This window comes from Rana temporaria, chromosome 1, assembly GCF_905171775.1.
Source record: "Rana temporaria chromosome 1, aRanTem1.1, whole genome shotgun sequence".
NCBI classification, from domain to species: domain Eukaryota; kingdom Metazoa; phylum Chordata; class Amphibia; order Anura; family Ranidae; genus Rana; species Rana temporaria.
In genome coordinates, this window is record NC_053489.1 from 56,523,265 (window position 1) to 56,538,707 (window position 15,443).

Below are 15,443 nucleotides of genomic sequence, written 5' to 3' on the forward strand. Positions count from 1 at the left end.
AAATGAGCATCAATCTAAGGTTAAAAAAAAAAAAAATTCGGGTGAACTCCCGCTTTAAGTGGGTCCTAAGGAGTGATTCTAACTGTGGGGGGATGGGCTTCAAGTGACACAACAGCGATCACTGCTCCCGATGACAGGGAGCAGAAGATCAGTGTCCTGTCACTAGGCAGAACAGGGAAATGCCTTGTTTACATAGGCATCTCCCTGTTCCGCAGCTCCGTGAGTTGATCGCGGGCACACGGCGGACATCGAGTCCGCGGGACCCAAGGTCACACTTACCGAGCATGCGGCGGGGGCGCGCGACCCTGCACGCCTGCAAATTCAAAGGGACGTACAGTTACGTCCCTTAGCACAGCTGTGCCATTCTGCCGACGTATATATACATGCGGCGCTCAGCAAGTGGTTAACTGACAATTGCGCGGTTGTGCGGCGCTGTACCCACATAAAATTCTTGTCCTTTTTTTCTCACAAATAGAGCTCTCTTTTGGTGGTCGTTTTATGCAGATTCTGGATGCTCATGCACGCTGTACAGGTGCCTTCCATGCGCGTTCATGATCCTTATCTGATTAAAATAATTTGTTGTAGTTGAATATACTGGCCCAGATCCACGAAGAACTTACGGCGGCGTATCTATTAATACGCCGCGTAAATTCTACAATGCGCCGGAGTATCTTTGTTTTGTATTCACAAAACAAGATACGCCTGAATGTGGGCTAGATCCGACTGACGTACGTCTTAGTACGCCATCGGATCTTGGGTGCATATTTACGCTGGCCGCTTCCGTTGATTTCCGCGTAGAGTATGCAAATTAGCTAGATACGCCGATTCTCAGAACGTACGTCCGCCCGGCACATTTTTTTACGTCGTTTATGTAAGGCTTTTTTCGGCGTAACGTTACCCCTGCCTCATGAGGCGTACGCAATGTTAAGTATGGACGTCGGGACAGCGTAGAATTTTCCGTTGTTTGCGTAAAACATTCGCTAATAGGGCTTTGCGTAAGTTACGTTCACGTCGTCTCGGCATTGAGCGGGCGTAATTTAATTTGAAAATTCGACTTGATACTGAGCATGCGTGCGCATGCGCCGTTCGAAAAAAGCTTAATTTACGTGGGGTCATGCTTAGTTTACATAAAACACGCCCCCCTGTTCCTCATTTGATTTAGGCGCGCTTACGCCGGCAGATTTACGCTACGCCGCCGTAACTTTAGATGCAAGTGCTTTATGAATACAGCACTTGCCTCTCAAAGTTGCGGCGGCGTAGCGTAACTATGATACGCTACGCCCGCCTTTATGTACGCCTTTCTACGTGGATCTGGCCCACTGTATATACCCCGAGCATGTCTTTCTTTTAGGTGTGATGCAGGTCTGAATTTTTCTTCCTTCCTAGTTCGTTGCAGAGCCAGCCGCACCTGTAAGGCTGCGTTCACATCTAGGCGGACAAAATCGCGGCGTTTTGTCCCGCGAATTGCGGCGACAAATATCGGCGTTTTGTACCACGATTTGCGGCGACAAAACGCTGCGATTGTCCGCCTAGATGTGCCCCTAGATTGTCCCCCTATGGAGATGGTTCCCATCTCCTATGCCAAACGCTGAAAGCCGCCTGAAAAAAAGGTCCGGGACTTTTTTTCTCCATAGAGGGCAATGTTAAATCATCCCTCTGACGTGTCGGGGCGGCAGCGGGCGTCACACTACAGGCGACAAAACGCCTAGGTGTGAATGGGCTCTTAGTTCCTAAAAGGGCGCGTGCTTTAGAGGATTGGGGCTTAGAGCGGAAATCCTTCTCTATTGAATCACACCTGAACCAGTGAACAGAAACCCACCGGACCCCATGCTGGGAACCACTGCCGTACATATGTGAACCTGACCTGACTAATGTCTGAATTTTTGCCTTGATTTCTATTGCCTTACATATAACGCTAACAGCTTTTTTTTTTATAGCTTCTTACAGCTCACAAAGAGTTAATCAGATGTGTGGCATTGAGCAGAATTATCTATGGGGACTGCCATTGGAGACTTGCTGAGGCTTTCGCCAACCTTGCTTATGGCTACCTGACTTGTAGAGGTAATCTATTAAACTAGATTGTAAAACGAAAATTTAGTAAGTATTGTATATTTGTTACGCTTACCAACAGGGCTGGGCTGACCCGTAGGTAGATAAGGGAGCTGCCTTGGGCATAATACTGGGCGTAGGGGTGCTGTAGTGGGGGAGGGTGGTGGTAGGGAAGGGTGGGAAGGTTGTTTATGAGAACTCAGGTTAGTGACACTAGCTGTCATGTTATTCTCTGTTCCTCTTCTTCCCCCTGTCATCAGCAAATCCCAGCTGTCAAAATGACGGCCAGGTCCAGGTCTGTATTACAGCGGTGTAAGAGAAACCTTCTAAATGACAGTGCAAAACACTGTTCAGAAGCCTAATGCCTCGTACACACGGCCGGACTTTCTGAGAAAAAAAGTCAGACAGGCATTTTTTCTCGCAAAGTCCAACCTTGTGTAGCCTCCATCTGACTTTGGTCGGAAGTTCCGATGGACCTTAGATAGAGATTCTGTTCTCTTTTTGTCCGTCAGACTTCCAACCGGCTCACGGCGGACTTTTGTACGGTCAAAAGTCTGACCATGTGTACGAGGCATCATTGTTATAGTGTATGGGCCAGATTCTCGTCCAGCGGTGTATCTCTGCGGCGGCGTAACGTATCCGATCTACGTTACGCCGCCGACGGGCAAGTGCTGTATTCTCAAAGCACTTGCTCCGTAAGTTGCGGCGGCCTAGCGTAAATCGGCCGGCGTAAGCCCGCCTAATTCAAATTTGGATCAGGGGGGCGTGTTTTATGTAAATGTACTGTGACCCGACGTGATTGACGTTTTTCCTGAACGGCGCATGCGCCGTCCGTGGAATTTCCCAGTGTGCATTGCTCCAAAGTACACCGCAAGGACGTCATTGGTTCCGACGTTGAGGGGCCTAACTGCATGCTACTTTAACAACGTGACCTCCGGAAGATTCACCCCCCTTCATGCGTTATTTAACTGACAATTGCGCGGTCGTGCGGTGCTGTACCCACATAAAATTCTTGTCTTTTTTTTCTCACAAATAGAGCTTTCTTTTGGTGGTATTTAATCACCTCTATGGTTTTTATTTTTTGCCCTATAAACAAAAAAAGTCGGATATATTTGAAAAAAATCTAATATATATATATTTTTTATTTTTTTTACTTTCTGCTACAAAACACATCCAATAAAAAAATGTAAAAATCTAAGGCCCCTTTCACACAGGGCAGATCAGTAATGATCCACCTCCGTATGCTCCGTTTGCTCAGCGGGGATCGCTCCGTTGATCCCAGCTGAGCCGGCGGATGACAGGGCGGTCCCCGCACACTGTGCATTTTAAATGACAATTGCGCAGTCATACAACACTGTACCGAAATTATATTTTTATCATTTTTTTCCCACAAATAGAGCTTTCTTTTGGTGGTATTTGATCATCTCTGCGATTTTTTTTTAGCCGCGCTGTGGACGTCTTTCGTCCATAGCGCGGATCACAAGTGGTTTATTTACTAGTAATGGCGGCGATCAGCGACTTATAGCAGGACTGCGATATTGCGGCGGACAAACCAAACACTAACCGACACTTTGGGGACCAGCGGCCTCCCTGCCGCAGTATATGTATAGTGGGTGGTCCACAAGTGGTTAAAACATGCTAACATACCATCCATTTAGACACACGACTACAGTAGTAAGCAATGCGCCAGCATCACAACACACTGGAGTAAATGGACTTCCATAACTTATGATAACACAATAGTGTGAATAGGCCCTCAGTGCTGAGCCGTGTTTCAGTGTCCGTCTTTCTCCAGAATAAAGGTGCCCATTACACTAATTGGAAATATCAATTGACTGGCAACTCTTTTGCGTCTGATTTTTATTTATTTTTTTTGTAGGGCTACCTGCTCAGGCCAAACAACATGCCGAATCAGCCAAAAACATCCTACTTGGTGGCGTTGACATGACGAAATCTTTGGAGGAAAAAAGAGGAATCTTGGGAACTCTAGTGACTATTTACTATACATTGGGCATGGCGCACCTGCTGCAGAACAAATATCCTTTTATACAGAGATCAGAAGTGTGATGATATTACGAGGGGCGTTCACGTCAAACCAGAACGTTTCATTTTACAGTTATAAAAAGGGATGCTAGCGTGGCGGTACTACACGCAGTATTAAAGCGGTTGTATAGTCCCAGAATTATTATTTTTTTGTCACCTGTAAGGCAAAAGGCATAATGAGTTAGTATGCACCGCATACTAGCTCATTATGAAATACTTACCTTAGATCAAGGCATCAGTAGCTTACCTGGTCCACACCGAGGTAGCTGACATGTTGCCTCTGTGCGTCTTCCGGGTATCGCGGCTCCAGTTCTGTGAGTGGCTGGACCCGTGATGTCGTCACTCCCGCGCGTGCGCCCGGGGTTCTTCTTTCCGGCAAGGTCCGGGGTCTGCCGGGCCTTCAGCCGAGAATCCCCTGTGCGCATGCATATCTCCTAAACTGTAATGTTTTAGGAGATATTGGCCCGGATTCAGAGAGCAATTGCGCCTGCGTAACCATAGTCACACAGCGCAATTGCTTACTTGCGCCGGCGTAACGAATGCTCCTGATTCAGGAACCTCGTTACGCCGACTGCAGCCTAAGATATGCGTTGTATAATGTTCTTCTGCCCGCATATCTTAGGCTGCATTCTTGCGATGGCCGCTAGGTGGCGTTCCCGTTGTGCTCAGCGTATAGTATGCAAATTGCATACTAACGCCGATTCACAACGTTACGCGAGCCCTGCGTACGCAGTTTACGTCGTTTGCGTACGGCGGTTTTCCCGTAAGGCTGCCCCTGCTATTAGCAGGGGCAGCCAATGTTACGTATTCCCGTCGTTCCCGCGTCGCAAAATTTGAACTTTACGTAGTTTGCGTAAGTGATTCGTGAATGGCGCTGGACGCCATTCACGTTCACTTTGAAGCAAATGACGTCCCTGCGACGTCATTTGCCGCAATGCACGTCGGGAAAGTTTCCCGACGGAGCATGCGCTCTACGATCGGCGCGGGAACGCGCCTAATTTAAATGATTCCCGCCCCCTACGGGATCATTTAAATTGCGCACGCTTACGCCGGGCAATTTTAAAGAACGCACACGCAATTTACGGAGCTACTGCTCCGTGAATCGCGGGTAGCGCAGTAAATTTGTGGGGCGCAGGGCAAAAACGGTGCCCTGCGCCTGCGTAAAAAATGCGTAAATGTTACTGAATCTACCCCACTATTTGTACCTACAGGTAAGCCTTATTATAGGCTTACCTGTAGGTAAAAGTACAAAAAAGACTATACAACCACTTTAAGTGGCAAGTGTGTCCTATTGTAATAATGAGTGGGTTGAAAATGGGGCCTAGTGTAATGTTTTAAAACATAGCTGCCCCTTTAAGAAAGTGTAACACTGGACCGTATAAAAAATCAAATGTAAAGGTGTTGGCGCAAAAAACACCAAGGTGAATTATACAAATTGGGTGTGAACAGTATTGAGAAAAAACATGTAGTGATTGAAAAAGCAAATACAATGGAACCTTGGATTATGAGCATAATCCGTTCCAGGAGAATGCTCGTAATCCAAAGTGCTTGCATATCAAAGCAAGTTTCCCCATTGAAGTCAATGGAAACGAAAATAATTTGTTCCACATTGACTTCAATGGCATGCAATACTGCATGTGGCCAGAGGTGGGGGGGGGTGCCGGAGAGCCTCGGAAACACCTGAAAAGAGCCGAGGACACCTCAGCTTAAAGCGGGAGTTCACCCGAAAAACAAATGTTAACATTAGATTGAGGCTAATTTTAGTAAGCAGAATCGGGTGTTCTTTTTAAAATGAATGCAGTACTTACCGTTTTAGAGATTGATGTTCTCCCGCCGCTTCCGGGTATGGGCTGCGGGACTGGGCGTTCCTATTTGATTGACAGCCTTCCGACGGTCGCATACAGCGCGTCACCAGTTGCTGAAAGAAGCCGAACGTCGGTGCGGCTCTATACGGCGCCTGCGCACCGACGTTCGGCTACTTTTGGGAACTCGTGACGCGCTGTATGCGACCGTCGGAAGCCTGTCAATCAAATAGGAACGCCCAGTCGATTGAACTGCGCATGCGCCGCCGGCAAAATTTCCCAGCGTGCATTGGTCCAAATGACGTCGCTAGGACGTCATTGGTTTCAGCGTGAGCGTAACTTGCATCCAGCTCTTTTGTGAATCGACGTACGCAAACGACGTAAAAATCCAAAACTCGGTGCGGGAACGACGGCCATACTTAACATTGGCCGCGCCTCATAGACCCAGGGGTAACTATACGCCGGAAAAAGCCGAACGCAAACGACGTAAAAAAAAAGCACCGGGCGGTCGTTCATTTCTGAATCGGCGTATCTCCTCATTTGCATATTCGTCACGTAAATAAACCGAAACGCCACCTAGCGGCCGGCCTGGAATTGCAGCCTAAGATCCGACGGTGTAACACAGTTACACCTGTCGGATCTTAGGGAGATCTATGCGGAACCTGATTCTATGAATCAGTCGCATAGATACGACCGACGAAACTCAGAGATACACCGTCGTATCTCTATGTGAATCTGGCCCACTGTATGTATATATATATATACTTAGTCTGCTTGTCTTCAGCAAACTTTCTGGGCTTTCTTGTCCATCATCGTTAGGAGTGGTTTCCTTCTGGGATGACAGCCATGCAGAACGATTTGATGCAGTGTGCGGCGTATGGTCTGAGCCCACTGTGTGTATATATATATATATATATATATACTGTACATGGCATTAGAGCAGTGGGCAGTGTCAGTAAAGCAGAGATTGATGTCAGTAGTTTCTTTTATTTACATTTTAAATGTATTATTTATTTATTTATTTTTAAATTTTTAGGAGCCCAATTGGGGGGCTTTGGTGAAATATCAGGGGTCTAAACAAACCCCTGACGTCTCACTTTGAGACAGAAAAAGAGATTGATTCTCCTCTTCTGCAGCCAAGCAGCAGGGGGAATCTGTGCAGCACATCGTGATTAGGGTGTGCCCAGGCACATCTGGCACACCTTGTGTGCACGCCTATGAAGGATTTAAAGATCATTTCCTGAACTGTCACACCGGCGGCGAGGCGTACACCAGCTTACAGAAGGTGGAGAAAATTGTGGAGGAGCTAGAAGAGCTTCAGGAGAAAAGCTCTGTTATTGGGAAAATATCGGAGAAAGACATTGCCTTGGCATTAGGAAGGTAATTATTATCATTATTCATTTTATTATTCTTTTTTTTTTTAAATCCCCTGGCATTTAATGATTCAGGAAATTCATGAGTAAAAAAAATAAAAAAAATAAACGTAACATTCTGGCCAACAAATTCCTGCATCCATACAAGCAAGGTAGGTAGAGGAATCCTCCCGCCAGGACATTGTATTGTGACAGCCGGACTCTCCTCTGTCATAATACACTGATGAGGCGCTGCAACCGGCTGATCGGGAAAAAAAATCAAAAAAGCCCATTTAATAGAAGATGTTTGAGGTCGTTATCATGTTGGAATACTGCCCTGCGGCTCAGTCTCCGAAGAGAGGGGATCATGCTCTGCTTCAGTATGTCACAGTACATGTTGGCATTCATGGTTCCCTCAATGAACTGTAGCTCCCCAGTGCTGGTGATCTGACAATATGGTTCCGGCTATCGAGATGGTTCCTGTAAGGACTGCGCAGGCGCAATCCTTGCTGACGAAAATCTCCGAACCTCAGCCGGTATCCAGGGCGATGTGGAATTTGAGGTAAGTGGCCGGTCGGCCTCACGTCCTCGCTTCGCTCGGACGGCTCGCTACGCTCGCTCGGCCTCCTGGCTCTTTTTTTAACATCCTCCAATCCACGGGGATGTTAAGAAATGAGCCTGGATGCCGGCCGAGGTTCGGAGATTTCCGTCGGCAAGGATTGCGCCTGCACAGTCCTTACAGGAACCATCTCGATAGGGGAACCATACCGACAAGTCACCGGCAGCACTCATGCAGCCCCAGACCATGACACTCCCACCACCATGCATGACTGTAGGCAAGACACACTTGTCTTTGTACTCCTCACCTGGTTGCCGCCACACACGCCTGACACCATCTGAGCCAAATAAGTTTTTCTTGGTCTCATCAGACCACAGGACATGGTTCCAGTAATCCATGTCCTTAGTCTGCTTGTCTTCAGCAAACTTTGTGGGCTTTCTTGTCCATCATCTTTAGAAGAGGCTTCCTTCTGGGATGACAGCCATGCAGACCAATTTGATGCAGTGTGCAGCGCATGGTCTGAGCACTGACAGGCTGACCCCCCGCCCCTCCAACCTCTGCAGAAATTCTGGCAGCACTCAACTCCTTTGGTGGACCATGGCGAGGCCTGTTTTGAGTGGAACCTGCCCTGCTAAATCGCTGTATGGTCCTGGCCACCGTGCTGCAGCTCAGTTTCAGGGTCTTGCCAATCTTCTTATAGCCTAGGCCAGTGATGGCGAACCTTGGCACCCCAGATGTTTTGGAACTACATTTCCCATGATGCTCAACTACCCTATAGAGTGCATGAGCATCATGGGAAATGTAGTTCCAAAACATCTGGGGTGCCAAGGTTCGCCATCACTGGCCTAGGCCATCTTTATGTAGAGCAACAATTCTTTTTTTCAGATCCTCAGAGAGTTCTTTGCCATGAGGAGCCATGTTGTACTACCAGTGACCAGTATGAGAGAGTGAGAGCGATAACACCAAATTTAACACACTTGCTCCCCATTCACACATGAGACCTTGTAATACTAACGAGTCACATGACACAGAGGGAAAAGGGCTAATTGGGCCCAATTTGGACATTTTCACTTAGAGATGTGCTCATTTTTGTTGCTAGTGGTTTAGACATTAATGGCTGTGTGTTGAGTTGTTTTGAGGGGGCAGCAAAAAGCTGTACACTCACTACTTTACATTGTAGCAAAGTGTAATTTCTTCAGTGTTGTCACAGGAAAAGATAGAATAAAATATTTACAAAAATGTGAGGGGTGTACTCACTTTTGTGAGATACTGTAAATACAGCTGTTCTGTGAAGCCCTCGGAGGATTGTTAGAGAACCTTAGTGAACAAACAGCATCATGAAGGCCAAGAAACACACCGGACGGGTCAGGGAGAAAGTTGTGGAGAAGTTTAAAGCAGGGTTAGGTTATATAACAATATCCCGAGCTTTGAACATCTCAGGACTGGATGGACAGACATTTTTAGACAGATAAAACCGCTCCATCCATGCATTTAGATCGGGGATATGCAATTAGCGGACCTCCAGCTGTTGCAGAACTACAATTCCCATGAGGCATAGCAAGACTCTGACAGCCACAAGCATGACACCAGAGTCAGAAGCATGATGGGACTTGTAGTTTTGCAACAGCTGGAGGTCCGCTAATTGCATATCCCTGATTTAGATGTTCAGCTTTTCGTTTATTCTGCTATGACTTTTATGAAATGTTCGCCATGTTTCTTTCAATCATTCTATCGCAGGTCTTGCCTGCTCCAGAAGAAATTTAGTTCCGCCATGAATTACTTTGAACGGAGTGCGGAGCTCGTTGTGTCTTGTGAAGGGGACAGCTCTTCTGAGCTCATCGCCATTTACAGGGATATGGCCAAAACCGAGCAGAAGAGGAAGAAACATGACCAGGCCATTCATCACTTACTGCAGGTGGGTTTGTAATAAAGGCAAATTTAACCACTTAAGGACCGGACCAATATGCTGCCTAAAGACCCAAGGTGTTTTTACAGTTCAGGACTGCGTAGCTTTAACAGACAATTGCGCGGTCGTGCGACGTGGCTCCCAAACAAAATTGGCGTCTTTTTTTCCCCACAAATAGAGCTTTCTTTTGGTGGTATTTGATCACATCTGCGTTTTTTAGTTTTTGCGCTATAAACAAAAATAGAGCAACAATTTTGAAAAAAATGCAATATTTTTAACTTTTTGCTATAATAAATATCCCCCAAAAACATATATAATTTTTTTTTTCCCTCAGTTTAGGCCGATACGTATTCTACCTATTTTTGGTAAAAAAAATCGCAATAATCGTTTATCGGTTGGTTTGCGCAAAATTTATAGCGTTTACAAAATAGGGGATAGTTTTATTGCATTTTTTTTTTTTTACTACTAATGGCGGCGATCAGCGTTTTTTTCCGTGACTGCGACATTATGGCGGACACTTCGGACAATTTTGACACATTTTTGGGACCATTGTCATTTTCACAGCAAAAAATGCATTTAAATTGCATTGTTTATTGTGAAAATCACAATTGCAGTTTGGGAGTTAAACACAGGGGGCGCTGTAACATTTAGGGTTCACCTAGTGTGTGTTTACAACTGTAGGGGGGTGTGGCTGTAGGACTGACGTCATTGATCGAGTCTCCCTTATAAAAGGGATCACTCGATCGATACGCCGCCACAGTGAAGCACGGGGAAGCCATGTTTCAGCTCTGGGGAGCGATCGCGACGGGGCGGCTATAAACGAATAGCCTTGCCGTCGTCCCGGATCGCTCCCCGAGGGAACCCGACCGCCGCATGTACCGGGGGGGGGGGGTCCCAATCTGACCCCCGACCCACGTCAAGCAGAGCACGTACAGGTACGTACATGTGCCTGTCCGTGCCATTCTGCTGACGTATATCTACATGAGGAGGTCGGGAAGTGGTTAATGGAAAGGCAAACCCCAGATCAGTTTTTTTTTAGATTTGTTCTTAGAACATTAGACAGACACCATAAGCCTTCAATGACAGATTCGACCTTAATTTGGATTTTCAGACGAATGCTTTTTTTTTTACGAAAAACGAAATAAATAAAAACGAATTTTCGGGAGTAACTAAATACATTTATTTTTCGGACGAAAACGAAATTACCAAACAAATTATTTCAGTGTGCACATGTCTAATTATCAATGGAGCCCCGACAGTGATGCCAATCAGTACCCATCAGTGCCTTCTCATCAGTGACACCTATCAGCGGTGCCTTTCAGTACCCATCAGTACCTGCTCATCAGTGCTGCATATTAGTGCCTCCTCATCAGTGTCCTTCAGTGCCGTCTCATCAGTGCCGCCCAGTGTTAATTTTGGCAGCAAATTTCTATATAGTTTTAGGGGCAGATCCACGTAGCGCGGCGCATTCCTCCGTCCGGCGTATCGTATCTCTGATACGCTACGCCGCCGTAACTTACAGGTTTTTTTTTTGTATCCTGAAAGAATTTCCGCCGTAAGGGCGCGCAATTCAAATGGATGTGATGGGGCGTGTTTTATGTAAATACGTCTTGACCCGACGTAAATGACGTTTTTTTTCAACTGCGCATGCGCCGTCCGTGGGGGTATCCCAGTGCGCATGATCAAAATTAAACCGGAACAAGCCAATGCTTACGACGGTGACGTTATTCTACGCAAAGCCCTATTCGCGAACGACTTACGCAAACGGCGTAACATTTTTAAAATTTGACGCGGGAACGATGGCCATACTTAACATTGAGTACGCCTCATAATAGCAGGGGTAACTATACGCCGAAAAAAGCCTTACGGAAACGACGTAAAAAAATGCGCCGGCCGGACGTACGTTCGTGGATCGCCGCATCTATCTAATTTGCATACTCAACGCGGAATTCGACGAAAACGCCACCTAGCGACCAGCGTAAATATGCACCTACTATCCGACGGCGTACTAAGTTGGATCGAGCCCAGATTCAGTCGTATCTTGTTTTGTGGATACAAAACAAAGATACGACGGGGCATTTTAAAAATTACGCAGCGTAATTCGTTTGTGGATCTGGCCCTTAGTCTAATGCGCGTACACACGATTGGATTTCTGATGGAATAAAATCCGATGGATTTTTTTCGTCGGATATCTGATGAAGCTGACTTTCATCAGTCTTGCCTACACACCATCAGACTAAATTCCGACCGTGCCAAAACGCGGTGACGTAAAACACTACGACGAGCCGAAAAAAATGAAGTTCAATGCTTCCGAGCATGCGTCGACTTGATTCTGAGCATGCGTGGATTTTTCTCCGATGGACTTCCACACAGACGATCAAAATTTCCTATCGGTTTTTTATCCAGTTTTATTTTTTTACACCGATGCAAAACAAACCGATGGGGCCCACACACGATCAGTTTGGCCGATGAAAACAGTCCATCGGTCTTTTTTCATCGAACGAACCGATCGTGTGTACAGGGCTTCAGTCTTTTGACTAAAATAGCATTTTAATTTTAGTCTTCTGCAAATGTTTTAATTTTAGTCGTATTTAGTTGACTAAATATCTAGTACATTTTAGTCGACTAAAACTAATTTTATTCATCTAAAATGTAATGGGTGTAGTTAAATTGTGATGCATTATTTAAGCATTTCTCTACAATTTCCAAACTCGATATATACTGCTGGAGTGAAAAAAAATCATTATTTATGGTATTTAGGTTTGAACATGCACTAAAGACCGATGTTATATTTGTTGCCAAATTTTTATTTAGTTTTAGTCTCACTCTTTTGACTAAAATGCCATTTTAGTTGTAGTCGTATTTTAGTCATCTCAATTGTTTTAGTTTTAGTCGTATTTTAGTTGACTAAATTAACACTGATGCAGCCTCTTTAGAGCACATCTGTGAAGGAGAAAAATTACTTATTTACAACATTTTCTGGCATAAACTAAGAAAAACTTTTTTTTTTTTTTTCAAAATCTTTTTTTTTTTTTTTTTTTGCAAACAATAAGAAACCCAGCAGTTATTAAATACCATAAAAAAAAGCTCTGTTTCTGTAAAAAAAAAAAAAAATGCTAAAAATGTAATTTGGGTAAAGTGTTGTTTGAACCGCGTAATTGTCATTCAAAGTGCGACAGCGCTGAAAGCTGGAAATTGGCCTGGGCAGGAAGGGGGTAAAAGTGCCGGTATTGAGGTGGTTAAAAGCAATAATAGAACTATATAAATTGTGCGCAGTGACATCGTTCTTCTTCCTTCCAGGCTCATTCTATATGCCAGGCAATATATAAACCCCTCAGTGTGGAGTCGGCGCAGACTGGTCTGTTATTGGCTAAAGCATATGCAGCTCCGGGCGACTACATTGGTGAGATCTGTTTTATATACGATACGGACTTCGGAGTTCACTGAGATATTGAAAAGAAAAGCCAGAGAAACATTTCAGCTTAATGTAGATGAGCTTTTCTCAGCCTTTTTACCCTCCTAGAGCACATGTACTAAACACAAGGCCCACGGGCCGACTCCGACCCACTGGGCCATTTCATGTGCCATCCAGGGCTTTTTTTAAGCTGGATTGTGGCTCATCACTGTCACTTGTAAACACAGAAACCTTCTTTGTATATACGGACTGATCCCTGCCTGCCTTGTACTTATGGCAGGGACAGGAGAGATGCAGCGTGGGACGGGGCATCACATAATACGCCGCACTGTGATCCCCATCTGTGCCCGGGTGCACAGATGTTGACTAGGGATGAGCAGAACACCCCCCCGTTCGGTTTGCACCAGAACCTTTGAACGGACCAAACGTTTGCGCGAACATTTAGAACCCCATTGACGTCTATGGGACTTGAACGTTCAAATTCAAAAGTGCTCATTTTAAAGCCTAATGTACAAGTTATTGTTGGAAAATGTCTTTGAGAACCCGGGTCTTGCCCCAGGAAACATGTATCAATGGAAAAAAAGTTTTTAAAAACGGTCGTTTTTTCTGGAGCAGCGATTTTAATGATGCTTAAAGTGAGAAAAAAAAAGGAAAAATTCCTTTAAATATCGTATTTGCTGGGTGTCTATAGTAGTGGCACGTGTTTAGAACTGTCCCTGCACAACATGAGATTACTATAAGAAAAACAGTCTGGTTCCTGCAATATGGATGAAAATCACTGAGAAAAATAGCATGGGTTTCTTTAGGTGTAAACTACATAGCACAAGTGCAGTACTGGTACACACAAAGTAACTTTAGGTGCAAACTACAGAGCAGACGGGCAATACACCACGTGAGAATAATGCAGCTAGCACAATCACCTGATGGACAGTAAATTAGGATAGGAATAGCTGATCTAGCTAAGCTATACACTGTATAAATATATGTACAACACCTGGGATGTATATATATCCTCTACACACTGGGGGCCGGATTCAGAAAAGAGATACGCCGGCGTATCTCCTGATACGCCGTCGTATCTCCTGATACGCCGTCGTATCTGAGTCCGGCCGTCGTATCTATGCGCCTGATTCATAGAATCAGGTTACGCATAGATATGCTTAAGATCTGACAGGTGTAAATGTCTTACACCGTCGGATCTTAGGCTGCAATTTCCCGCTGGCCGCTAGGTGGCGGTTCCGTTTGTTTACGCGAGTAATATGCAAATTAGTATTTACGTTGATTCAGAAACGAACGTTCGCCCGGCGCTTTTTTTTTACGTCGTTTGCGTTCGGCTTTTTCCGGCGTATAGTTACCCCTGCTATATGAGGGGTATGTGCGGCGTATCCTATGTTAAGCATGGATGTCGTTTCCGCGACGAGTTTTGAAATGTTTACGTTGTTTGCGCAAGTCGTTCGCGAATACGGCTGGACGTAATTTACGTTCACGACGAAAGCATGACGAGTTGCCGACGTCATTTGTAGCATGCGCACTGGGATTCAGTCGCGGCCGGCGCATGCGCAGTTCGTTTGGCGTGGGGACGCGCATCATTTAAATGATACACGCCCCCTACCCGCCGAATTTGAATTCCGCCGGGTGGATTTACGCTACGCTGCCGCAACTTTACAGGCAAGTGCTTTGTGAATACAGCACTTGCCTGAAAAACTTCTGGCGGCGTAACGTAAATGAGTTACGTTACGCCAGCAGAAAGATCCGCTGATCTTTCTGAATCTGGCCCTGTAACTTTAACTAAACTGACTAGTCTGCCTGCTCTATCTATCTATAAAAAAAGACATGGGCCAGATTCACGTAGAGCAGCGCATCTTTAGTCCAGCGTAGCGCATCTCATATGCGATACGCCGACGTAAATCAGGGAGGCTAGAACAGTATTCACAAAGCACTCGCTCCCAAACTTGCACCGGCGTAACGTAAATTAGCCGGCGTAAGCCCGCCTAATTCAAAGTAGGAAGGTAGTGGGCGTGATCTATTAAAATGAAGCGTGACCCTTTGTAAATGAAGGGCCGAACGAACGGCGCATGCTCAGAATCACGTCGCATATACTCCCTAAGATACGATGGCTCAATGCCTACGACGTGAACGTAACCTATGCCCAGCCCCATTCACATACGACGTACGTAAACAATGTAAAATACGACGGCTGTTCCGACGTCCATACCTTTGCATGGGCTGCGCCTCCTATATGGTGGTTTAACTTTACGCCGGACGTACGCCTTACGTAAACGGCGTATACTACTGCAACGGGCGCAAGTACGTTCGT

The 15,443-nt window shown here is 45.7% G+C and overlaps 1 protein-coding gene across 2 annotated transcripts in view; it reads left to right on the plus strand.

Moving 5' to 3' along the window:
- TTC23L (tetratricopeptide repeat domain 23 like) overlaps positions 1 to 15,443 on the plus strand; it is a 46,105-nt gene that overhangs the window by 24,370 nt on the left and 6,292 nt on the right. For both annotated transcript variants that reach the window (XM_040338201.1, XM_040338194.1), the window contains exons 4-8: positions 1,938 to 2,061; positions 3,929 to 4,085; positions 7,149 to 7,274; positions 9,543 to 9,720; positions 13,012 to 13,114. In XM_040338201.1, coding sequence (XP_040194135.1) covers positions 1,938 to 2,061; positions 3,929 to 4,085; positions 7,149 to 7,274; positions 9,543 to 9,720; positions 13,012 to 13,114 — 688 coding nt within the window. The remainder of the gene's footprint in view (positions 1 to 1,937; positions 2,062 to 3,928; positions 4,086 to 7,148; positions 7,275 to 9,542; positions 9,721 to 13,011; positions 13,115 to 15,443) is intronic.